Raw genomic sequence first — 27,443 nt, 5'->3', positions numbered from 1 at the left:
CAATACCATGTTGGAGCTTACACATTTATTTGACAAATAAAATTTGCAGAATTTTAAAATATTGTAAGCAGAATTTTAAATTTTTTGGCACAGAATTTTTAATGTTTTGGTGCTGAATGCCCTCAGGAGTAATACTTCAAGATTGCAAGCCACATTGACAGTAGGTGGGGAAATGGAATAGGGACTAGAGGTTGTATTTGGCTGTTCTTCAATGCTTCCCTCTCCTGGCCAGCATAATTTCTGTCTTACCTGAGAGGGACACAAATCAGCTGGTTTTTATCCAAATACCTATCTCTGCCAGACCCTTCAGAAGTACGAGACATGGAGCTACATGTCATCAGCATGTTGATTACACTGGATTATGTAACTCCATACAAATACTGTAATTTACAGAAACATTGATCAGGAATAGTAACAGAACAGGGAATGGTAGGACTTCACAACTGAATGTACCCTGGGAGGAGGGTCAGGCAATTCTCTACCCAGCACTACACCCTGCAGTCTCTATGAAAGAAAAGTGCTGAGCGCTTTAAGTCAGTGGCATGCTTTTCTGCCAGGTCCTGTAGTCAAGTAAGTAGTGTCTCATTGCTGACTGTGCGAAAGGCCACTGACATATCTAGGCCATCTGGCCTTTGTCTGTTACTCTGAGGAGATCATTGACCACTGTGATTAATGTTATTCCATTCCACAGCCCAGTCTGACCTATAATTGAGGATCCAAAAATTATAGGATGTCAGCTGTTGCCAAAATTGGCTGGCCACCACTTTTTTCCAATGACCTTACCTAGAAAGGGAATGTTAGAGACTAGCTGTTACCTCACAAGGTTGTTACTGTGAATTGTTGAGTTTTGCACAGCAGGGCTGGCTCCAGGCACCAGCTTCTCAAGCAGGTGCTTGGGGCCGTCGCTCCAGAGAGGGCTGACACGTCCAGGTATTCGGTGGCAATTTGGGGGACGGTCCCTCACTCTGCCTGGGAGCGAAGGACCTCCCACCGAATTGCCGCCGCAGATCGCGATCGCAGCTTTTGTTTGTTTTGTTTTTGTTTTGGCTGCTTGGGGTGGCCAAAACCCTGGAGCCGGCCCTGTTGCACAGATATTGCACTGTTTTGCAATATGAAGTTCTGAAAGAAAATAATATCTTGTCATCTGCTTCAGATCCATATTCCCAGTGAGTATGTGTGATTTTTCTGATTATCAACATCATATGTTGTTAAAATTCCTATCTGCCACAAATCTGTGAAAATGGAACTGCAGCAATGTTACATCTGAATTGTTTTTTTCTGCTTACTCAGAGGCAAAAAAGCAAATTCAGGTTTAGACCCTTTATGCACACGTATGCTGCAATTCACTCTTGTCGTGCATCTTATGTAGTCATTAACATCAGCGCAGAGTGGGTATAAACAGCAAATGGGGGCTTGGTTCTTTTACAGGTTTGTATGAATGCTCCCATGATCTAAAAATCTAAATAAACATACTGGTAATAGAGGTGTGAAGGAAGGGGGAAGCCATAAAAATATAAAATAGAATATAAACTGTTGCCTATAAATTCCAGTTCCTGCTTAAGCTATTGATTTAACAGTTCACAGGCACTCCATACACTGAAATAGTGAGGGTCATCGAGAGGCACTGTTTATAGGACAGGGTGTGGAATACATGATCTTAGTGGCTGTGAACAGATATGGGAGAAATCCTGATTCTGGCAGGCATAATATGCTCGGGAAAAATGATTGTGTCCAATGTTATGTAATGTCCATAGCTGCTCAGAGTATAGTAGCAAGTATGTTGCTTTCACGGAGAAAAACCTGAAGAAGAGCTAGGATTTGCTCTTAAATAGTTGTTACTTATTTTATAGCATCCTGTGTCTATTCCGTGTATTCAGACCATTTTACTGCCTTGATTTAGCTTCAAGATCTGATGCGCAGTTGGCTGGTATAATGTTAGTCTTTAGTACAGTCTTCCTCAGACTCTCAGACTCTTACTTGTTAACAGATTTGCAAGACTGTGGATTAGTGTAGGCAACCCTCAAAGAAGGAAAACAGGTTACTGCCCTGTAATTGGAGTACTTTGAGATGATTGTCTGCCCAACCAGCCTCCATCCCCATGTATTTGATGTCCATATAGTGGGTTCTGAAGTAGTGAATGGAACTGAGGGGTTGGGCAAGGCTGCATATTCTTATATAACCTTGATCCTGAATGGTCAGTACCCTAAAGGAACTATGTGCGTGGTCCTGATAGCCCACGCTTTCTAAAGGGTTCTGGTGAAGATGAGAAGCGCACAGGCATATCTGACAGCATGGAGGCACTCTTGCAGGCAACCATCTCTGGGAGCTCCCATTACAGGGAAGTAACCTTTTGTGCAGTATGCTGCTCACAGAGTTGTAACATGCAGCAAGTCTAAACCTCCTCTTGTAATGTCTCTGTTGTCATTAAGACTGCCGTGAGAAAAGATGAGAGATAAAGTGAAAAAAAGAACAGAGAGTCTGCCTAATAGCCTAAGTTGCTTCAGGCTTCCTAGCTATTCTCCACTAAACTTCAGGCAACTTTTTCAATTAACCACAGAAGTATGTAATTGCATCTAACAGACAAGGCAGGTAGAAGCTTTATACTTAGTAGCTTTGTATGCAAGCTAATAGAGAAGCTAGCAAACAGCCCCTCCTTACCACTTATCAGCTTCCAGTACCTCAGATTTTACTCAGGCTACGTCTACACTACAGAGTTTTGTCAACAAAAGTTATGCCTCTTTAATTAACGCACTGTAATTAAACCCCTGTTGCATGTCCACACTATGCTCCTTGTAACGAAAGAGCATATCCACACTAGCAGCTCTTGCATCAACACAGAGAGCAGTGCACTATGGGTAGCTACCCACTGTGCAACTGGCTGCAGGGTGCTTTGGGAAGGGTTTGCAATGCCTCATGGGGCAGGTACAGCATCAAATGATGCAGGTTTCTCAATTGCATCGTTCCATGGGCATCCTACTAGATTGCCAGCCACTTTTCAACTGAAATGTGGGGGAGGTGGGGTGGGAGACCAGTGTGTATTGGGGAAGTGAGTATGTCGGCATACTGTCTCTTTATATTCAGACAGCGGCCTGAGCACCTAATCCTGGGGGAGGGGGACGCTCCCCACACATCACCCCCCACCCCGGCTCTGCACAGCAGTTTCCCTCCTTCCCCCCACAGCAACAGCCCATTCTGCCTGCCTGCTGATTCTACATTAATAGTTCTGTGATTCCCTCTGAGTTCTCCCACAGCCTCCTTAGCTACCAGGAGCGGCATCCTCAGCAGTTCTGGGAGCTCTCCACGCTGAGGAATGTCAAAGCTTCCTCGACTTTGAAAGGGGAGGGGCACATGCCTGCAGGGCAGCCGAGTTCAAAACAGTGAGCAGAGTGGTCACAGCAGGCATTGTGGATACTTGGGGAGGCCAGTCATGTCGACATAATGAACAACAGCATCTACACTGACCCTGTCGCTTTAACTGTGCCGCAAAAGCTCTACACCTCTCGTCGAGGTGGTTTTATTTTGTCTGCAAAACAGCAGAGTTTTGCCGCCAAAAGTAGCTATGTAGTGTGTACACCTAGGGTTACCATATGTCCGAATTTCCCCGGACATGTCCGGCTTTTTGGTACTCAAATCCTCGTCCGGGGGGAATTGCCAAAAAGCTGAACATGTCCGGGGAAATAGGGAGGAAGCATAAGCCAAGCTCCGCCCGGCCCCAGCACAACCCGCAGGGTCCGCAGTGCAGCCCAGCCGCCTGGCTACATTGTAGCGAGCTCGGGCGGGGGAAGAGGGGCGCAGCCGCAGAAGGCGGCGAAGGGGCTGCTGCTGCTCCCGGAGGCCGGGTGGACCGCGCGCCCCAGCCGAGCCTGCAGAACCATGGGGAGGCCGGGCCCAGCCAGTGGCTTGGGCTTCCCTCGCGGGCGGGGACTCCCTGGTCACTGGGGGACCCTTCCTGCAGGGGGTGCAGGGGCTGCAGGGGGCACAGAGGCTGCAGGGGCCGGTGGGGGGGCAGGGGCTGCAGGGTGAAGAGGAGCAGGGCAGGCAGGGGCAGGGCAGGCTGGGGGGTGCAGAGGCTGCAGGGCGAGGACAAGCAGGGCAGGCAGGGGCATAGAGGCTGCAGGGGCAGGGCCGGCAGGGGGCGCAGAGGCTGCAGGGGCGGGGGGATGCAGGTGCTGCAGGGGAGCACTTAGCAACCCCCAACCAAGATCAGAGCGGGAGGAAGGAGGGGGAATGCAGGGTGCTCAGAGGAGGGGGCAGAGTTGGGGCAGGGACTTTGGGGAAAGGGTTGGAATGGGGGTGGGTTTGGGGCAGGACGGGGGTGGGGCCAGGGGCGGGGAAGGGGCGGAGTTGGGGCAGGCAGGGGGCGGGACCAGGGCCCCATGGAGTGTCCTCTTTTTTAAAATATTTGAATATGGTAACCCTAGTACACCTCCTCTGTTTTGTTGGCAAAAGGCAGCTTTTGCTGACAAAACTATGTAGTGCAGACAAGGCCTTAGTCTTAGAGCACTGTACACAGACAGCACTTGTTGCTCTGGTGAATGACTTCTTCCTATCCACAGAGAAGGAAATCACGTCTGTACACTGTCTGCCGGACCTCTCTGCTGCATCTGATACTTCTGATCTCCAAATACTTCTGTTCCACCTCCAAAAGCAACAGAGAAGAGTGAATGGAGATGCCCTGTGTAGCAGGGTGCTGGTGCAAAGGCACCTAATTAGCCCCTGCTCAGCCAGCCCCAATCAGGGGAAATAGATTGGGGCTGGGGAGAAGTCTGCTGCCTGGCCTTTAGAACTGGCTGCACCTGCGGGCCTGAGGGTTCAAGGGCTATAAAGGCTGGCTGGCAGCCAGAAGGAGGGAGAATGGCCAGGGGAAGGTCAGTCTCCGGGCTGAGGGCAGGCTCTGTGTGGAGGAGGAGATTGTAAGGCCTGCAAGCTGTATATAGTATATCACTGGTGGTGGGAGAAATGTGCAAATAAAGCCATGGGTGCTGCAGAAGGAGAAGCCTCTCTGTGCTTTATTGGGGCAGCCAGTGGCCTCAGGAAGAGGGGTGGGCAGAGGACATTTTACACCTGTAATAGCTGAAGTCTTTCCTCTCAAACTGAGCCCAGAGAATCCTCATGGGGAGCTGTTCTTCCAACTCCTGTCCATGCCTACGAGTCCCACAAAGCTCAGTCCTCTTCCCCTTGGCATTCAGCATCCATTAGGAGCATTTGTGAGACAATACAGGGTGAAGTGCGAGCAATACATGATCAGAGCAAGACTGAGGTGATGCTGGTAGGAAGAGGGAAGTTTGGTGGATGTGGAGCTGCTATGTAGTAATCTAAGAATACTGATCTGTAATAATTTTATGAATACTGTATCTGACTGGATCAGTGAGGTAAAGTTATTGTATTGGGTTATTAGACTTTTCTATATGAATGCATTGGTCTAGCTTAATAGAGGTCTGTTTGAAAAACAAGAGGAAAAGAACATGATCCTCTAGAGCTCAGTAGGTAAAAGGACTCTGTGTGGAAAAAATTCTGCCCTGTTTTAGCAGACACAGACCTGGCCCCAGTGATCCAGACATTTGACATCTCATCTAGGTTGTTGCAATTCATTTGATCTAGGAATGAAGCCCTGAAAAAATCCCATCTGGTACAAAATGCAGCCCTTTTACTATACTTAGACACATGGGCCACCATGAACACAATCTTTCTGTCCTCTGCTCTCTGTACAGACTTTTCACTGAATACAGTTTCAAGATTTCTGTCCTGGTATTCAAAGCCCTCCATGGGATTAGCCCTACCTATCTGAGAGAGTAACTTCTTCATCTGTGGCCATGACTTCCTACAACAGCTAGACTCCACAGGAACAGTAAAGCTGTTGAGCAGTAGGGAGCGACTTACGAATGCAGGAATCCAAACATTTAATGAAGCTAAACCTAAACTAATGGAACTCACTCCTGCAAGAGATAGAAATGACCACAAACCTCACTGCACTCAGAACTAAATGGAAAATTATTTGTCCATTTTAGCTTCCCCTTGACAAATTCTTTACACATACACAAAAGCCCTATAAGCAAATCAAATGTATCTCCTACAGTCTGGGAAGAAAGAAAGAGAGCGATTATTATATTTATTTTTAAACACTTGGTAGGTGCACAGACATTGCAGTGAAATTGGGCCATATCCTATATGCAACTAGAGAGAGAGAGTTAAACTCTGGGCTTTCTTCACTTGACACTGCAGTGTCTCATAACTGGAATTAATAATATAGTCCTTTTGGAAGGAGAAGACACACATTTTACCCATAGATGTAGAACTATGGTGTGTGTTGAGTACTTGGAATAGTTCAATTTCATGATGTTTATTTTGCAGTGATGCTCTTGTTCATAGATTCATAGATTCTAGGACGGGAAGGAACCTCGAGAGGTCATTGAGTCCAGTCCCCTGCCCGCATGGCAGGATCAAATACTGTCTAAACCATCCCTGATAGACATTTATCTAACCTACTCTTAAATATCTCCAGAGATGGAGATTCCACAACCTCCCTAGGCAATTTATTCCAGTGTTTAACCACCCTGACAGTTAGGAACTTTTTCCTAGTGTCCAACCTAGGCCTCCCTTGTGTATGTGCCCCAGTGCTTTAGCCAGTCCATTCCTAATGGTTAAAAAAGCCTATTTGATCTTTTTTTTGTAACCAGAGTTGCTCATGCGCATTGTTTGCTGTGTATGCTTTATCTTACTAAATTCAGGCTGTCAAGTTAAAGATGGTCTTTAGCAAAATCCTGTAGAATTTAGCACATGAATTGTTAGAAAAATAGTTACACAGCTGTATAACATTCAGAAGCTGCATTTAGATTAATAGGGTTACATTTTAAATGCTAATCATACCATCCACTAGACAGGCTGACTGCTGCACTGTACTCTGTGGTGCTCCTTGACTTTGGACCATCGGCATAAATTAATTGCTTATAGGCCGGGGGTGGTGGGAATAGAAACACAGCTATGGAAATGGGTTATGGCTGCCATATATCTGCATGCTGAGCCCATAAGCTAAATTAAACATACTGTTCTTTGTCAGTGTTACTGTTGGACATAAAATATTATTGTGCTCAGTTGAGTCCCAGGGACTACCAGAGGACTGATTTTATCTGACAGAAAAACTACTATGGACTTTCTTGTATGTGGGGATTCACTTAAACAAGTAGAAAAACACAGTTCCTCAGGTTCTTATTTTTATGCATGTGGGATAGTCCAAGCTCAAACAGATGGAGAAAGACAGGTGATTGATGGCTGAAAAGACTGTTGTAACCAGTCAAATTTAGCTGTGATTGTAATTTGTGATGGCTCTCTGTGGAGTTAGTCAAGATTTTGAGAAGGAACTAATGAATCAAAACAGTATATGTGCCACTAAGAGTGTAAAACAAATCCTTAGCATTTACCAGCTCTAGATAGTAACTGCTTACCCAATATGGAAAACAATACAAAGAGTGTGCATGTGTGAGGGATGAGAGAGGAATGATAGGGTAGGAAAGGATGGAAAGGAATCATTAAATGGTGGTGTAATTTACTGGTAAACGGATGAAATTAGGAAAGTAAAATTTAAGCCAAGTATCCGGAAAAACCTCCTGACAGTGGTGTGGTATATAGTGGTAATAGTATTATTACTATATATGCAGAAAAGAGTCTCCTAACAGAAGAGGTGGTATCCCCAACACTTGGGCATTTACAATTAGACTGGAAAACTGTCAGGGAACAGACATGGACTGGTGCTTTTCTATATCAAACGTCTATTATTCTATGGTTTCTTGTTTCAGAAATTGCTATTTATGAATATTTTTAACAGCTTTGTGAGTACAAATGTTCTAGCACTCTATTTAAAATATATTTTTAGACTGAGTCCAAAATGCTCAAACCTGGGTGCTGTAAAATAGGTTCCCAAATCCATGTATAGGCACCTAAGGAAAAGGTTTGATTTTTCACAGGTACTGACACGTGCAGCTTCAGTTGACTTCAGAAGGATTTGTGGATGCTCACTGACTAAAAGTCAGGCTACTTTTATTTAAGTTCATTTAGGAGCTTAATTTTAAGTTCCCAGGTTTGAAAAGCTTGACCAGAGATTATAATGAGATTTGCACTATGCACGAGCTTAACTTTACTCATGGTGAACACACCTGTTTATTTCCATAGGATACTACAGTGCATAAAAGCTAAGCATGTGCATAAGTCTTTGCAGAATGGGGACATATGATCCCAGTTCTGGAAAGAATCTCTATTCAGGACAGCACTCATTCACGTGTGTAACTTTTAAGCATGTCCTTACATGCCACAGATTTCAGTGGGATTTAAGCATATGCCTAAATGCACTCAGAAATAGGGATGCTTTCCAGAATTGGGACCTAAGATAGGAAAAGTGTTACTCCTGCTATTTATACAAGATCTAACTTGTCTGAGAATCTGAGATAGTTTCCTGAGAATACCAAAGAATGGAATATTACTTTTTGTGATTGACCTGTTTGCTCGGTTATCATATAGTAAAATATCTATTTTTGGAGAAATGTAATGTTTAAAAATGTAGGGAAACTTTTGTTCTTCACCTTAGTTTTTTATTAAAGATGAAAATCATAAAATGTCTTGTTTACATGAAATTTTGCATACATATTGATCTTTGTATGAACTAGGAACAGGCCTTGTTGGATCTTTGTCGTCATTTTATTCAGTTTTTAAACTTGTAAGTCTCAATAAGCTTCTATTTTATCTAGATAACAATAGACAATATTGCCTATAACTTAATTTAACACCTAAAAATAACATTGATAATAATGAAAAATTGTTTTGCATAGTGGCTAAAGTGGGAGGGAGTTCCGACCTGCAGAGCGGCAGAGCGTTGCGGTGCGGAAGGAGGTTTGGGGTGCGAACTCTGGCTGGGCGGCGCTTACCTCAGGTGACTCCCGAAAGCGGCTGGCATGTCCGGCTCCTAGGTGGATGGGCCAGGGGGCTCTGCATGCTGCCTGCAGGTGCCATCCCTGCAGCTCCCATTGGCGTTCAGGGCCCCGGGGCTGCCCCTGTGTCTGGGAGCTGGAGACACCGGCTGCTTCCGGGAACCGTGCAGTCAGGGCAGTAATTGAAACAGCAATTAGGTAAGATGAGGTGATGCTGACAGACATGGGGAAACATTCAAAAGACACACTTTAGAATGTAGATTCCTCCTCAGTTGATCCCTGCTATTGTTAACAAGGTTTGCATTTTAGAGTATCTATTTAGAACTTCCATTTCCTCTAGATTTTTCAGGTAACAGCAGTGGATCAAGACTGTTTTGCTCCATCTTTGCTTGGCCTAGGTAGTTGTGACCTTTTCTTTCAAAAAGTTCTGGATCTTGCTACAGTTACTCATGCCTTTGTCACTTCCAGGTGAGATTAATGCAATGTGCTCTGCACTGGGCTATCCGTGTAGAGCTTTTAGCTAGCATAGAATGTGGTTGCCTGCTTAACTAATGGCAGTTTTTGAGGAGCATACTACAATTGTGCACCGCAGACTGTGCTTGATTTCTGTTTCATTTGGGTGTTGGAATCTGTAAAGCCATTTATGGTTTGGGTCTTGTATACTGTATCTCAGGGGTAGGCAACCTCTGGCACGCGTGCCAAAGGCGGCACGCGAGCTGATTTTCAGTGGCACTCACACTGCTGGGTCCTGGCCACTGGTCCAGGGGGCTCTGCATTTTAATTTAATTTTAAATGAAGCTTCTTAAACATTTTAAAAACCTTATTTACTTTACATACAACAATAGTTTAGTTATATTATAGACTTATAGAAAGAGACCTTCTAAAAACGTTAAAATGTATTACTGGCACGCGAAACCTTAAATTAGAGTGAATAAATGAAGACTCGGCACACCGCTTCTGAAAGGTTGCCGACCCCTGCTGTATCTTATAAACTGGTAATTTCCCTATGCTCCATCCCAGCTGCTGAAATCAGCTTGGATTCTCTCACTGACAAATCCTTAAATATAAAAATCTGGAGACCGGCCATATTTAGTGGAATTCCGTCAACTCTGGCATTCACTTCCCCTTGTTTGTCTGACAAAGCATGAGTGTTTGGCCTTAAGAACATGTTGAAAGTGCTATCTGTTTACTCAAACTTTTACCTGAAGGGCTGAATATTTTGTGGGTTGGTGAGGCCTCTGGCTGAAAATGTGCCAGTTTGGTTTATTTTTTTAATGCATGTGGTTTTACATTATGTGTGTACGTTTCCCAGTGGCTGTGTTAAGAAAATTTTATACATTGAATAACTCTATCACTAAAAATTACTGCTGCAGGCTCTACATTTACACAGTATGATACCAACACACAATAAGTAAAATAATATAATAATTCCCTGCCTTGAAAATTAATGTTGGATTTGAGAAAGCAAGCAACAAATTGTATTTTCATATTATAAAACAATGAGACAATAGGGTCTGTGTATACAGTTCTAATGATAGCTAGATCGTGTTCAGTTCTGAAAACTTCAGGGCCAGAGAGGTTGCGGACATATTGCAATGAATTCCAAGAGGAGCAACGATATCGATTAAGGAGCTGGAGCATTGATATATTGGGAAAGATTAAAAGTTACTTGTACATTTTTGTGAAGGGCGTGAGAGCTGCCTATAATATTTTATGCATATTACATGTCCACCTGTTTGTTTGATTGTTACATTATTTGGTATAGTATTACAAGGCAGTAATTCAGACATGAGTTAGACTGCAGGTAGACAGGAAAATGGACAAACACTTCTGATAGCCCACTGTTTATCAAGTCCTAAAACTTGGACAGAGGAGCACTGTGAGAGAGAGTCCGGTATGCCAGCTTGCTTACTCCTACTGTAGCCTGAAGCCAAGTCAAAAGTAAAAGGTCAGTCCTACTTTCCAAAGACACAGAAGTAAGAGATTAAATAACCTAATAAAAAATATGTCCTTTTATCTCCATTCCAGTGCAGGATTAATGTTACCTGCAGTGAATCATATGTTTTGCAATCTACTTTTAAATGTCTCTAGTGATAGAGTTTCCATTGCTTGCCTTGGGAGACTATTCTACAGGCTGTAGCAAGTTGGCAAGTACTTCCTTTAGTCAGCCTACATTTTCTTTTCTTTTTAAAATGCCATCCTGTTACTCCCAGCCATATCCCCTGCCTCTGTGAAAACCTTAACAAACAAATCTACCTCCTGGCTGTTTATTCCTCCAACATACATGTAGATTGTTATATTACCATTTCATGCCCATTTTGTTGTTCAAACACAAATATATATAGTTTAAATGAGAAATAATAGAAAGGGGATAGAGATTTTTTTCTTAAATAGTAGGGTGACCAGATAGCAAGTGTAAAAAATCGGGATGGGGGTGGGGGGTAATAGATGCCTATATAACAAACAGTCCCCAAAATCGGGACTGTCCCTATAAAATCAGGACATCTGGTCACCCTATTAAATAGTTGCCTTTGTATTTAATTCCAATGTGACAATCATTCTCTTAACTGGCTTATATTATATATATTTTTATTCATTTTATTTATTCGTTTTCAAAACTGGCTTATGTTTTCCTTGGCATGCTGTGTAAAAGGCTCTCTCTCTCTCTCTCTCACACTCACACACACACACACACACACTTTTCTGCTTTCTTGTGCACATAGGGAAACCAGGATTGGCTAGTTTTCTAGCACATACTGCTAAAAAGATGATTATCCATATACAGCCATTTAGGGAAAATCCAATAGGCTTTAAAATAGCCTTGTGGCAGTTTCAATCACCACTTCCACTTTTTAAGTTCTAGGCAGCTGACCTGCAGGAAAAGCTCTAGCAGATATCCAAGGAAGCATAGAGGCCATCAGAATATGCGGAGCCATTATATCCACCAATACAGTAGACATATCCTTCAGTATCTGTACAGATCAAATATCCAGGAAACATTCTACTATCACAGTTTAACTGCAGGAGGGTAGATGTAATAATAGATTACAAGAAAGTAAGATTATATCAAACCATGCAATCACAAAAAGGCTTTATCAGGATGAAATGTTACCACACTACAAACCTATTATTTTCCCCCAATAAGTCATGAACAAAGACCATGGCTGCTCAGTCTCAGCAGGTCAATAAAAACCCAGCCGGAGGGGATCTGAGGTACAGCTGGAGGGAGAGGGAGTAGGTAAAGCAAGAGGAGACCAAAGGCAATATTAAGGTTATTCAAATATAAACATTTATGCAAGAAAACAGTAGAGTAACAAAGGTAAGTGCCTACTACAGTGGGAGGAAGGGGGTCAAAGGAGAGGACTGGTCGTCTCTCTCTACTCTATTGTTAGGGTTATTATGGTGTCACAGTATCGACTCTATAGTTAAGAGGTTACAGTCTTGCCAGCATTTCAAAAAATTTCTAGGGACTTTTTTTTTTTTTTTCACAAAAGCTTATGTTTTGGGGATTGCTAGCCACCAATTCCAAATGTTTTTGTGTGGGTTTTAATTAGTGTATAAAAATATCTTAGTTATCACACAGGATATAGTTTTCAGGTTGTGCTTAAACGGCTGCTGCACACATACTGCGATATTGCATCAGTATGCAATGCTTTGTCAAAACAATGCAACATGGCTGCTCTCTGTGCATATGTTTTTCCAAACCAAATTGCAGCCAAAATACCTTGTGATGGGAGGACCAGAAAGGTCTGGCGTTTGGATAAGCATCCTTCAGTTAGGAATCTAACTGGGAATGATGGGATGAAGTTTAGAAAAGGAAAATTTAGGTTGAATATCAGGAAAAGCTTCCTGTCAGTGTGAGCTATTTCACTGAGGAATTTTCTTGTAAAAGATAGTGGTGGAAGCCCCATCATTTGGGACTAGACTGGCCACAGCAGTATAAAATGCACTAAGCAGCACAATCATGCATTGGTAAAGAGATGGAGTCAGTGATATAAGAAGTAATTTCCATCCCTAACTACCGCGAGTTCTCCCATTTCTAGCAGATGTGAATAAACTCCATGTACTTCACTTTTGTGTTCTGCACTGTACATCATTTTCAGAGAGAATAAACATGGCAGCTCAAGACACTGTTGTAGTAAGTACCCCACTTTACAACCTAAAATGAGGGTTAGATTATTTTATGATTCAGTAATTATTCTATTTTACGGCATTGGGTTTAATCTTCTAGCAAACATTTGACATTTTTACAGACATAGAAAAATAAATATTTATAGGATTTGAAGTAATCTCTGCTTGGTAGATTTAAAAACATGTTATTGTAATAGGATTTCTTCTTTATTAGAGAATTCATTGAAGGAGAGTTTCACTGTATGCCAGCAGTTCCAGAGGCAACTTTACTAGATCCAGTTGCCTTTTCCAGGCAATTTTAAAAAGATATGCATCTCCCATAGCGAAAGAACTGTATGAGAGCTCAGCACCTTTTGGGAATCAGGCCATTTCTATTCAGGTGCCTAAATATTGGTTATGGAGCTTAATTTTAGGCATCTACATTTTCTAGTGACTTTTATCTTTAGCTTACTTTTAGACAGTAAAATTCACTGGGTATTTTAGATATCAGTAGGAAGTTCAAGATACATAATTACAGAGTGCTGTAGCGTCCATTAGTTTAAGATTATCATTGGGATGGTTCTGTACTAAAGAACCAGACAATTCAGAACTCAGAGAATAGAATAAAGATTTATTCAACTTTCTTTCACCTTATGTACGTCTTAGAGCGCTAATGGTTATTTGCTGGATGCTAGTACTGTTTGAGAATGATGTCTGCAGATACAGCATGTGACAGTTGGCTAAGTGTAGGAGGAGAAATAATATATTTAGGAGTTTTAAAACCCTCTTCCTCCTGTTTCTCCCAATATACACACACTCCAAAACTTCCAAATAAGTGGAAAATAGAAGGCCTTAAGTTTTCTTAATGATGATTTCTAGGGGTTAAGGGTGAGAATCACAGAGTACATCAAAAAGTTAATAAAAATGATTACATTCATATTTGTGGTATTTAGAAGTACAGTTCATTCATGACCATTCCGGCACTTAAAGTTTTGAATTTAAAACTCTTTGGGTAACATTTTAAAAATTGCTTAAGTCCCATTTTCAAAAGTGACTTAAGCACTTAGGAGCTGAAGTCTCATTGGAAGTCAGTGCCACTTTTGAAAAATGGGACTTAGGTGCCTATGCAATTTTTACCCCTTTGCACCACTGGATGTAAAATGGCGGATCATTTTTTTATGGTTAAACTTTGCATGACAAGTCTGAAAAAGGATAATATACATGTGTAGTAGATTATTGACATTGTGCTGTTCTATTAAACCTGTAAATTCAGACAGTGTTCATTACTCAACGTTGAAAATATTTGGCCAGTACTGCCTCTATTTTCTGCTGTTGTAGGCCATCAAACTCTCCAGTACAGATTGAGACATTGTGGTAACCCTGTCCAATCCATAATATTAGTTCTAATCTGGGCTCTTGCATTATTTAAAAGTAAATTTTCCAAAACGTTCTTCCTTCCAAGAACAGCCTCCTCCTAAATGTTTTTCTGAATGGCATTATTAACAGCAGGTGTTACTGTGCTGAAAATGTTGATGTTAAGTGTAACATCAAGGATCTGGATAGATTTTCTAAATACACAGTAATTCCTAGAAAATTTCAGGGCATTGTGGCATCACAAACTATTCCCATTTAGATACAGCTGTTTTTCATCCACTTTAAACTATACTTTATATTTTGCATGACATAGGGCTTTTACTTTCCAAAGCACTTTGCAAATATTAATTATACAAAGTAGAATTCACTTTCTGTATACGGCATACTGTTCTTGATTTCATCAGGTTGCTATGTAAGGTCGACCTTTTCAAAGATGTGACGTTAGTATCCATGATTTGCACATGAATATTGCTACTTACACTGTGCAGGGTGTTGCATACCTGTTGTGAAGTTACTTTAATATGTTGTCATCCAGAATGTCTTCATTTCAACTAGGGATATATGGCTGCCATTGTCTTCAGTAGGATTACTCATAGTAGTAGGCCCTATTCTCAGTGGGCCCACTCTCCCTAAGCATCCTCCAACCTTTGGGCTTGTAAGAAATAGCAAAGTTTATTTATTGCTGTGAAGGGCTCAAACCACAAGCTATGGATGAAACCGAAGAGGTCCTAGCAACCCAGTCCTTTAGCATTTAACAGCTGCCACAAATATGATACTCTGCAGAAAATGTGGGTTTTGGATAAGTCTAAAGAACATATTCCCTTCTGGATCTGATGGCTGCAGAGCAGTAACAAACAGTAGAATTGCTAACCTAATGTTAGCTAGAGCTGACAGAGCAGAAGGAGTGTCATGTAGACTGGAGTAAGATCTATGTTATTGCCTTTGTGTTTCTGAATTCTGTTCCTGTTATGAATAATGCTTTTCATTATGAGTTTCAGGAATACTAGAGCTGTCATCCTGTGACTCAGATATATCAGCTCTAGGAATTCCAGAGACAGAAAATCTGAGGCATGTGCTCATTAATTTCAGTCATTTTTGACAAACTAACACGTTTGGAGACACTGCAGTTTCAGCAGTTCTGGAAGAATTCTTAATAACTCAACACATCATCCTCATCTTCATACTGTGTCTTTAAAAATTACACCAGGATCAATACCTTTTTATACAGGCAAATATATGGATAAAGCATGTGTTTCTGTATTGTTCCCACACATACTACTCCACATAGAACAAGCAGCTACAAATATAGATCACTGCAATTTTCTGGTGGGTGCCCAAAATACACTGGGCCAGCTTACGGTGTAATGGCATACCACTATGCACCAGTGTTGGGGTTATATCCCAAACTCCATGGGCTAACAGAGGCTGAGGTTACATCAGAACTCAGCATGATGAGAACCTTCAGGCACAGTTCTGTAATCAGTTACTTTCACAGTTATCCGTTGTGACACATAAATAATGTTATGTTAAGCTGATTGATGTTTTGAATGCCTGGACTGTACTGTGGAGGAGGTATCCTACAACCTTCCTCTTACTCACTGTCTTGTCACTGATTAGTCATTTTTTTTTTTAAAGGATGCTATCAAACTGAGTAGAAAGAATAAACCCCAAAGATCTCATGTAGTACTCTCTCTCTCCCCCCCCCCCCTTTTTGGCTAGGTACAGGAGCAGATACTTGAAATGGCGGGGAAGGGAACAAACAAAGAAGCCCCCTATGTATGCATTGTGCAGTGTCTATGTTTGTAGTAAGACATTATTACTTATGTAATAGTATTTATTATTTATATTGCAGTAGAATATAGGAGTCCCAGTCGTGCATCAGGGCCATGTTGCACTAGGAATAATGTACAAACACAGAACTAAATGATGGTCTCTGCCCCAGAGAGCGTATAGTTTAATTATAAGACAGCAGATGGATGCTGAGAGAGAGACTGGGGAGCACAAAGAAACAATGAGACAGTATTCATTAGAATGATAGGCAGTGGACTCATTGCACCACTTGCCTATACAATATGTAGTGGTGGTGGTGGTGGTTACTATAAACTTTGCAACTAGGTATTGTGGTCTTTGCCCTGTAGTGCACAGGGAACCAGGAGGATCTCACTAATGTTAATTATGTACAAAATCAGTCATTTGTAAAGATTTCAGTGGTGATAGTGATAGTGCTAATTAATTAGTGTATATATGTATGTATTGGGCTTTGAAGGTGTAATGTGATGTAGTATATATAATCGCTATATTTTACTATTTGCAGCAATAATTTTACAGAGGACAGGTAAAAGAATGAAGGGCGTTCTGCTTACCAATTTAAGAAGTTTATATGTCCATAATCTGAGAGACTTTTCCTCAAAGATTAGTTTTGCATTCTGGTCAGGAAAGATGTAAATGAAAATGTTCTGGTAACTTGCTCAATATTGTGTACAAACAACTACAAGAAATATGCAAGTTGTCTGTCTTCATAGCCATGGAAATTGAAACCTGATAGTTAACATGAAAAGCTTTTCCTGTAGTCATTAAGTTAAGGAATCTGCTGGCATAGCAATTACCACAGTACAACATAGTGACTTACTAAAAATTGTTTGTTTACCACAGACTGTCTAATCTCTCAGCCAGAGGAAATTAAAAAAAAAACCCATTGATGCAATGAATGCAGGTCAAGGACTGCATCTACAGAGCAATGCTATTTCCCCCGTAGTAAAAATGAACACCTGCAGTAGGGTCTCTCTAGAAATGGGAAAGAGCTAATGAATTAAGAGGCAAAATTTGAAGTTGTGTATATGAAAGTGCTGCAGATAAATGTTTTTGCTCCTCAGTAACAAAATACTTAGTTTAGTGTAACAGAAATTCATTAAAGGGTAGGAATATCTCCCTATTAATGATAAATAATCAGTATATATTTACATTCAGGATTATATCTAGATGATATTTATACTCCTGAATATAATCTAATCTTGATAATGGAATGCCCCTCTGCTGTGCCACATGACTCCTCTCCATATCACAAGCCTTGAAATCCACCTCCCTTTACCTAATCTTTAGTTATCAGGTAGGGAGATTATCTGTAGCTATTTACCCCTTACATTTTTGGGATGTTGGCTAGAGGTGCAGTGGCTGAGTGATTAAGGTGCTCGACTGCAATCCTGAAGGTTCAATTTTCACTCAATCTCACACTGAAAGGCCACCTCCAGTTTACCCCTCTGCAAAATGGGTACCTGATCCATTCGGTTAGGAAAGTCAAAGCAGTCAGATGTGATGCTGGCCCCAACGCTCCGTTGTGTGTACCGTTGGCTATGAAACTGATGTGCCTTATCCACATCAGCCATATGAGCCACTGGCTCCAGGAAACTTTGACTAACTGGCCCCTCTTCTCTTCTCTGATCTTCATAGTGCAACCATCTGTCCTGCTTCTTCAATACGAAGTATGTACTCAAATCTACCTGGGCACCTGTGAGCCCTGTAAACTTCACTTTGAGACCAGGACCCCCTAAAATGCAGTGGGATACTGGGAAAATCTTGTTCTCACAGGAAATGTTAGTTGATTTACTTATCTCTTTAGAAATAGGGTTTGAATGTCTACTTGTGAGAACTCCTCTTCCCTTTGTCCTCTCTCCAGTCTGCCTAAAGTGATTAATTTAAATTGAATATTTTAACAAGGCGCACTAGGACCAGGACTGTTTTGTTCAATGGATATTTTTTGTCTGAAGTCCCCCTGTTCAGATATTGATAGTAACCAAGCGTCATCGTCATTCATCAGATTATGTGAAACTACATGGATGATCTCTGTTCATTTCTTAATAGAGAAGTATCACTGCCACAATAGTTACCATCACAGTTGGCATCTTCTAATAAGAAAGAGCTAAAGATTGCATGTATGGGGTATCTAAACTGCCCCCTATTGGGGTAGCCTGAGGAACCTTGTACTGCCAGTAGCTGTGCGTTGCCTTTTCTGTGAATGAGAAAGATCAATCCACTTCTTTCACAAGCACTAACTTCTCTCTCCAGACGTGTTTTTCAAAATCCAACAGGACTGTATCCCCTCATACAATAATATTAGTTTTACCAAAGCTGTTTTTTTTTTAAGGTGGAAAGATAGGTGGTGCTTCCTCCAAAGTCCACCTTTGTCTTAACATGGGCATGACTTAAATCCATTTCAGAATCCTGTCTGTTTCTCTCTCTCCATTCTATGTTTGTTATTGTCTTTGGCTTTACGCTAGCATACAGTGTAGTAGAGGCTGTGTTATCTTTCTCATTATGATTATATAGTTCCATGGCAATGGGAGTTAATCTTACTGTAGTAGAAGCAATGATGTCTTGCAGACCTGATACACTGAGATGCTTTTAATTATTCGCTCCATTCCCTTCCAGGAGCATGGTTGTACAACAGCCTTTTACCTTGTTGCTAATGTTCAGAAGCTTTTCTTGTTACTGAGTCTGCCTTACTAAGTGGAATTTGTTGTAGAAGATCTGTAGTTTGAAAAAAATGAACTGTTCTTTGTAGTGTCTTTTATCTGAGACCTGGTTTTAAATTATGCTGACCAAACCCTTATCTTATTTGAATAAAAATGAATGGTTTACCTTCTGATATAATTTTCTAATGGAGTCTGAGATTTTACAAATATAGTAATCAGTAAAGAGAGAAAAAATCTCAAGAGGGTCAGTTAGAAAAAAAAATTGATAGCCAAAAATATGTTTATATTATTCATCTACTGATTTTTGTTGCATCTCAAGGTGTCACTAGATAACTTAGGCTTTGATTCCTTTAGCCATTGATCTGTATTTACGCACGGCTGTATGCATATGCTAAAAACTAATTGGTCCTTCCCAACTTAAAGAGAAAAAAGTATGCAAATAGAAATATTTGATAATGCATAAAGAGCTGTTCGAGAACCAGATTAAAGGACCCACAAAGTAGGATCTAATTCCCTTTTATTTTTTCTTTTGATTGAGGAAGTGAAGTAAACACTAGTAATACGAGTGCCTAATTAACACATACAGTTGCCATTGAAGTCTTTCTCTGGTGGTAATTTATACTTAATGGTGCACTGTAAGCTGGGGTTTTTTTTCTCCTATTGAGAGGCTGCTATGGGGGAGCAGTAAGCAACTCATTTCTACCTGGTTCTGCCTTTAATGGATGGCCCATCTGCCCTGCCCAGTCCCAGTGACTCAGAAGGATCAAGGTTGATCAAGAGCAGCATCACCACTTAGGCCAGGTCTACACTACAGACCTATATCAGTATATTCATAGATTCATAGATTATAGGACTGGAAGGGACCTCGAGAGGTCATCGAGTCCAGTCCCCTGCCCGCATGGCAGGACCAAATACTATCTAGACCATCCCTGATAGACATTTATCTAACCTACTCTTAAATATCTCCAGAGACGGAGATTCCACAACCTCCCTAGGCAATTTGTTCCAGTGTTTAACCACCCTGACAGTTAGGAATTTTTTCCTAATGTCCAACCTAGACCTCCCTTGCTGCAGTTTAAACCCATTGTTTCTGGTTCTATCCTTAGAGGCTAAGGTGAACAAGTTCTCTCCCTCCTCCTTATGACACCCTTTTAGATACCTGAAAACTGCTATCATGTCCCCTCTCAGTCTTCTCTTTTCCAAACTAAACAAACCCAATTCTTTCAGCCTTCCTTCACAGGTCATGTTCTCAAGACCTTTAATCTTTCTTGTTGCTCTTCTTTGGACCCTTTCCAATTTCTCCACATCTTTTTTAAAATGCGGCGCCCAGAACTGGACACAATACTCCAGCTGAGGCCTAACCAGAGCAGAGTAGAGCGGAAGAATGACTTCTCGTGTCTTGCTCACAACACACCCGTTAATACTTCCCAGAATCATGTTTGCTTTTTTTGCAACAGCATCACACTGTTGACTCATATTTAGCTTGTGGTCCACTATAACCCCTAGATCCCTTTCTGCCGTACTCCTTCCTAGACAGTCTTTTCCCATTCTGTATGTGTGAAATTGATTTTTCCTTCCTAAGTGGAGCACTTTGCATTTGTCTTTGTTAAACTTCATCCTGTTTAACACAGACCATTTCTCCAATTTGTCCAGATCATTTTGAATTATGACCCTGTCCTCCAAAGTAGTTGCAATCCCTCCCAGTTTGTATCATCTGCAAACTTAATAAGCGTACTTTCTATGCCAATATCTAAGTCGTTGATGAAGATATTGAACAGAGCCGGTCCCAAAACAGACCCCTGCGGTACCCCACTCGTTACGCCTTTCCAGCAGGATTGAGAACCATTAATAACAACTCTCTGAGTACGGTTATCCAGCCAGTTATGCACCCACCTTATAGTAGCCCCATCTAATTTGTATTTGCCTAGTTTATCGATAAGAATATCATGCGAGACCGTATCAAATGCCTTACTAAAGTCTAGGTATACCACATCCACCGCTTCACCCTTATCCACAAGGCTTGTTATCCTATCAAAGAAAGCTATCAGATTGGTTTGACATGATTTGTTCTTCACAAATCCATGCTGGCTGTTCCCTATCACCTTACCACCTTCCAAGTGTTTGCAGATGATTTCCTTAATTACTTGCTCCATTATCTTCCCTGGCACAGAAGTTAAACTAACTGGTCTGTAGTTACCTGGGTTGTTTTTATTTCCCTTTTTATAGATGGGCACTATATTTGCCCTTTTCCAGTCTTCTGGAATCTCTCCCGTCTCCCATGACTTTCCAAAGATAATAGCTAGAGGCTCAGATACCTCCTCTATTAGCTCCTTGAGTATTCTAGGATGCATTTCATCAGGCCCGGGTGACTTGCAGGCATCTAACTTTTCTAAGTGATTTTTAACTTGTTCTTTTTTTATTTTATCCGCTAAACCTACCCCCTTCCCATTAGTATTCACTATGTTAGGCATTCCTTCAGACTTCTCGGTGAAGACCGAAACAAAGAAGTCATTAAGCATCTCTGCCATTTCCAAGTTTCCTGTTACTGTTTCTCCCTCTTCACTAAGCAGTGGGCCTACCCTGTCTTTGGTCTTCCTCTTGCTTCTAATGTATTGATAAAAAGTCTTCTTGTTTCCTTTTATTCCCGTAGCTAGTTTGAGCTCATTTTGTGCCTTTGCCTTTCTAATCTTGCCCCTGCATTCCTGTGTTGTTTGCCTATATTCATCCTTTGTAATCTGTCCTAGTTTCCATTTTTTATATGACTCCTTTTTATTTTTTAGATCGTGCAAGATCTCGTGGTTAAGCCAAGGTGGTCTTTTGCCACATTTTCTATCTTTCCTAACCAGCGGAATAGCTTGCTTTTGGGCCCTTAATAGTGTCCCTTTGAAAAACTGCCAACTCTCCTCAGTTGTTTTTCCCCTCAGTCTTGATTCCCATGGGACCTTACCTATCAGCTCTCTGAGCTTCCCAAAATCTGCCTTCCTGAAATCCATTGTCTCTATTTTGCTGTTCTCCCTTCTACCCTTCCTTAGAATTGCAAACTCTATGATTTCATGATCACTTTCACCCAGGCTGCCTTCTACTTTCACATTCTCAATGAGTTCCTCCCTATTTGTTAAAATCAAGTCTAGAACAGCTTCCCCCCTAGTAGCTTTTTCAACCTTCTGAAATAAAAAGTTGTCTCCAATGCAGTCCAAGAATTTGTTGGATAGTCTGTGCCCCACTGTGTTATTTTCCCAACATATATCCGGATAGTTGAAGTCCCCCATCACCACCAAATCTTGGGCTTTGGATGATTTTGTTAGTTGCTTGAAAAAAGCCTCATCCACCTCTTCCACCTGGTTAGGTGGCCTGTAGTAGACTCCTAGCATGACATCTCCCTTGTTTTTTGCCCCTTTAAGCCTAACCCAGAGACTCTCAACACTTCCGTCTCCTATGTCCATCTCTACCTCAGTCCAAGTGTGTACATTTTTAATATATAAGGCAACACCTCCTCCCTTTTTCCCCTGTCTATCCTTCCTGAGCAAGCTGTACCCATCCACACCAACATTCCAATCATGTGTATTATCCCACCAAGTTTCAGTGATGCCAACAATGTCATAGTTGTATTTATTTATTAGCACTTCCAGTTCTTCCTGCTTATTCCCCATACTTCTCGCATTTGTATATAGGCATCTAAGATACTGGTTTGATCTTTCCTCCCAGTTTTGTCCTGACTCTCCTTTCTCTCTGCCAATATAGCCCACACTCCCTCTTGTTTCCGACCCATCTCCCCGGTCTCCATGTTCCCCACTTACCTGTGGGCTTTGCTCACCTGTCCCCGTCGAACCTAGTTTAAAGCCCTCCTCACTAGGTTAGCCAGTCTGTGTCCGAATAGGGTCTTTCCTCTCCTCGAAAGGTGAACGCCATCTCTGCCTAGCAGTCCTTCCTCGAATAGCATCCCGTGGTCTAGGAAGCCAAAGCCCTCCTGGCGACACCATCTTCGCAGCCAGGCATTCACCTCCATGATGCATCTGTCTCTGCCCAGGCCCCTACCTTTGACAGGAAGAATTGAAGAGAATACCACCTGCGCTCCAAACTCCTTCACCCGTACTCCCAGAGCCCTGTAGTCACTCTTGATCCGCTCAGTGTCACACCGCGCAGTATCATTTGTGCCCACATGGATGAGTAGCATGGGGTAGTAGTCAGAGGGCTGGATAATCCTCGACAATGCCTCCGTAACGTCTCGGATACGGGCCCCCGGCAGGCAGCATACCTCCCGAGATGAAATGTCAGGGCGACAGATGGGCGCCTCCGTCCCCCTCAGCAGAGAGTCTCCGACCACAACTACCCTACGTTTCCTATTCGCAGTGGTGGCAGCAGACTCTCTAGCCTTAGGGGTACGAGGCTTCTCCTCCTTTACTGTAGGGAGTGATTCCTTCTTTCCTGTATCAAGAAGAGCATAACGGTTACCTATAACCACGGCAGGAGGGTTCGGAGCAAGGGTGGAGCACTGCCTGCTGCCAGAAGTAACCAGCTGCCAGTGTCCACCCTGAGCCATCTCCTCCTCCACCAGTGGTGTATCAGCAGTCCTGTGTACTGGGACAGCTACCTCAGCTGTCTCCACATGGACACTGTCGAGGAATTGCTCGTGGATACGGATGCTCCTCAACCTAGCCACCTCCTCCTGTAGCTCTCCCACCTGCTGCCTGAGAGATTCCACCAGCAGGCACCTCTCACATTGGATGGTCCCCCCAGCCTGGATATCAGTAAGTGGAAATTGCAAGTTACAGTCTTTGCAAAACCACACCAGGATCTGGGTAGAGGCATCCATGCTTAGGCACTCTGTCTGGCTACAGGCACAGGTGGAGGAGACAGCAGCAGTGCTGGCACAGGTGTTGCGGGTCTTCCTAACCATCGTAAGCCTCCCTCTGTCAAACTCCCGTCTGCAGCCCCCTGTCAGCTGAAAGGGTTGTTTAAGCAAAAAGTTATGAATGTAGTTGCTTTATAGGTATTAGGGGGAATCAAGAGAAACCAGATCAAACTGGCAAGAGACCCTCGCCCCTTTCCTGCTCCCCTTCCAAACTCCCTTGCGAAACTCCCTGTTAGCAGCCCCTGTTCGCAAAGCTCCCTGGTCGCTTGTGCGCTGCTTTATAAAAATGTATAACTACATTGCTCAGGGGTGTGGAAAATCCACACCCTGGATAACATAGTTATACCGACCTTCCCCCTCCCCACCCCAGTAGACAGTGCTCGGTTGACAGGAGAGCTTCTCCCCAGAGCCGGCTCTGGCTTTTTGGCCGCCCCAAGCCAAAAAAAAAAAAAAAAAACGGGGCAGCTGGAGCGCGGGTGCAGGGGGACTGGCGGGGGGAGGGGTGGAGGAGAGAACGGGCGGGAGAGAGAGAGAAGTGGGTGGCCAGGGCTACAGCAGGGGCGCTGCCACGTGGCTCCTCCAGCTGTGCTGCCTCCTGCCGCCTGCCGCGAGGGCTCCGCTCCGGTCGTCGGGGAGGGAAGGAAGAGGACTGCCCTGCAGGGCGCTCTGGTTCTCCACACCGCCGCCCCCTACAGGGCGGCCGGAGCGGAACAAGAACAAAAAAGAAAAAAGCGGCCGTGCCGCCCTAGGATTGGGCAGAATGCCACCTCCAACAATCTGCCGCCCCAAGCACCAGCTTGCTCAGCTGGTGCCTGGAGCCGGCCCTGCTTCTCCCATTGACATGAAGGTCTCCCATCGGCTTAGTAGCATCTTCACTAAAGCGCTACAGTGGCACAGCTGCATTGCTGTGCATGAAGACAAGCCCATTGCTAGTGGGTGCAGTGTCATCCTTGGGGTAGGAAAGTGCTTGGCCAGGCTGAGTCTGGAAATGGTTGGCTCTCACAGATCACTGGCCACAACACAAGAGGGGCTTTCTGTGAGCAGAGCCCCAAATCAAAAAGAAGGTCTTCTTACAGAGTCTCAAGATGATAAAGGCATAAAGCTTCTTGCAGCTAATGTGGATGGGAGGCCTCCCACTTCTAGAGTCATTAACGTGAGAACAAGGGTTCTTAAAGTGAAAAGGGGAAAGTCCACATTTCCCAGAGTCCTTTTAAAGTAGACCCGTAGCCAGATACAGGTAAAGGCTGCTTGCAATATGAGCTTTACATAGTGCTTTTCTCCTCTGTGACACAGCTAGAGTCTGCCATCTTTGTCCAAGAGAGAGGAAGTGTTCAAAAGAGAGGAAGTGTTCATTCTTATACTTCCAATGTAGCCAGTGACGGCTCTTGTATTCAGAGAGAGTGCACTTTACTCACTGCCCTGGCGAGTATACTAAAGACATTCTGTGCGTCCTTGTCACAGAATGGCTGGCCCCAGTAAATGAAGTAAGTCAAGCTCCCTTTGCCAGAGCAGGTGCTCCCAATTGGCCAGTTAAGAGGGTGGGGCAGCAACTGTGAGCTATAAAGGCCCAGGGAGAGATCCAGTGAGGGGAAGTGCCTGAAGGAAGCCAGGAAAGAGAGTCCCAGTGCAGACAGGTGAGAGCTGCCTGAGAACAGGGGACTGGAGGAGGGCCTGAAAGAGAGAAGAAGGTGTTTCCTGGAGGAAGACTGAAGGCAAGGAGAGCAGCAAGAGGGGTTTGCTGGCTGGTATCCCCAAGCCAGAAAGGTAGAGGGAGAGTGCTGGAGAGGGCTGAAGGCAGGAGTAGTCTGCTGGCTCAAAGCTGGAGAGCCAGAGCTGTGGGCCAGAGACGGCGGAAGGGAGGGAACCAGTGCAGGAGCTTACCCGCTGACCTCTCCAGGGCTTGAGAGCTGGACCCAGAGGAACCATGGGAGTAGAGTTGTACTCCAGTTGGAAAGGCGGGGGTGGCCATCCTAATAAAAGGACAGGACAAGAGTGCACTCGAGTGTCAGGATGTGGTGAGGGACCCTGGGGCAGCACTGGAGCACAAGGGCTTGGTGAGGGACTGCGGGGGTTGTATGTTGCATAGTATATATACTGTTTGGACTATGCTGGAGGAATTCTCATTGATGGGACTTGTATTGTTATGATTTATATAGATCAGACTTTTGTATTAAATGAACCCCACAAGGGCTATATTTATACTTGGGAAGATTCTTTGGACTATTTCTGGGGACTAAGAAGGAAGGAAACTGTTATGCCACAGCCTTCCTTACAAGGGTGCTCTGGGTGGGGCTGCCTTATGACAATCCTATAGGACTAATAATGTTCCTGGTATGTTATCAAATTGTTCCTTTTTGTGGGAGAAGTAAATTACCAGTTAAATCAGAAATTATGTTGAAATATATCACATTTATATATTACAATATATTACAACATATTTGAAACTGAAACCTTCACTGTTTGTTTGTTTTCAGATGAGAGTCCCTATACTAAATCTGCAAACCAGACAAAACCACCTGAAGGAGCATTGGCTGTGAGGAGACAGAGCATCCCAGGTAGACCAGCTAGTTTAAATTTTAATTGTCCTTACCCCATTTTCACAAAAATACGTTACAAGTTAGAGAAGCCAAATCATTTGTTAGTTTTACCAAGCGGTTTATGGTTTATTATATGGAGCGCTCTAGTGATGCTCTATATTTAGATTGCCTCACATTTTCATTGTTAAAAAAAAAATCTGCTTTTTACAAGTACTGTAATGCCCCCTTGGTTTGCATGGGCACTTTGACATTTGGGTCAAGGGAGGTGCTTTTTGTTGTCCTCTTGAAAAATCTATTCAGACTGTCTAAGTAGGTGGTGAGTTGTCATCACTACTTCTGATTGGCTAAGAATTGTATATGTCCCATATTATACCATACCCACCCCAATTCTCATGTTTATCTCACCCATCGACCATGTCTTGTCTTTTAGATTGTAGACTCTGTGGGGCAGGGACTGTGATTTTCTGTGTGTTTGTACAGCCCTAGCACAATGAGGCCTCAATTGGGTTGACCCCCCTAGGCGCTACTGCAATATAAATGTTAAATAATAATGGTAATTGGGCCAAGTTATAAGGTGTTAGAAGCTGACATTTCCCATTAGTCTTTTGTTCAGCAGAGCTTGCTTCAGGCTAACTGCTAAACGCGTTCAACGTTACGTCAGCACTGTGCATACACGATGCTGGTATCTCACTCCAGCATGCCACACAAAGCTGAACCTCCTCTAATGAGACACAGGCAAAATAAATGATGTGGGCATCCCCTCTCCCAACCACAATACCATTTGACCTCCTGGAAGATGCACAGTACTAGATACCAGATACCAAGTCCTGATATTCCACTAAGAGGTTACACAACCAGGGAATGGAACTCAGAACTGTAATATGACAGACCCAAGTGCCACTTAGGGCAGGTCTACACTTAAAACACTGCATCAACGCAGCTGCGCCGCTGTAGCGCTTTAGTGAAGATGCTCCTACGCCAACAGGAGAGCTTCTGTCATTGGCTTAGTTAATCCACCTCCCCAAGAGGCAGTAGCTATGCCGATGAGAGAAGCTCTCCTGTCAACATAGCTCTGTCTACATGGAGGGTTAGGGCGGTATAACTACGTTGTTCAAGGGTGTCGATTTTTCACACCCCTGAGCAATGTAGTTATACCAATATAAGTCTGTAGTATAAACCTGGC

General features: G+C 43.0%; 1 protein-coding gene across 10 annotated transcripts in view; it reads left to right on the top strand.

Annotated features, from left to right (window-relative positions):
- Positions 1-27,443, top strand: part of GRIP1 (glutamate receptor interacting protein 1) — a 544,307-nt gene that overhangs the window by 353,925 nt on the left and 162,939 nt on the right. For all 10 annotated transcript variants that reach the window (XM_034770827.1, XM_034770872.1, XM_034770797.1 and 7 more), the window contains exon 2: positions 26,198-26,278. In XM_034770827.1, the coding sequence (XP_034626718.1) occupies positions 26,198-26,278 (81 nt within the window). The remainder of the gene's footprint in view (positions 1-26,197; positions 26,279-27,443) is intronic.

The sequence above is a fragment of the Trachemys scripta genome, chromosome 1 (assembly GCF_013100865.1).
Source record: "Trachemys scripta elegans isolate TJP31775 chromosome 1, CAS_Tse_1.0, whole genome shotgun sequence".
Classification (NCBI taxonomy): Eukaryota; Metazoa; Chordata; order Testudines; family Emydidae; genus Trachemys; species Trachemys scripta.
This window is presented reverse-complemented; position numbering and strand designations above follow the sequence as displayed.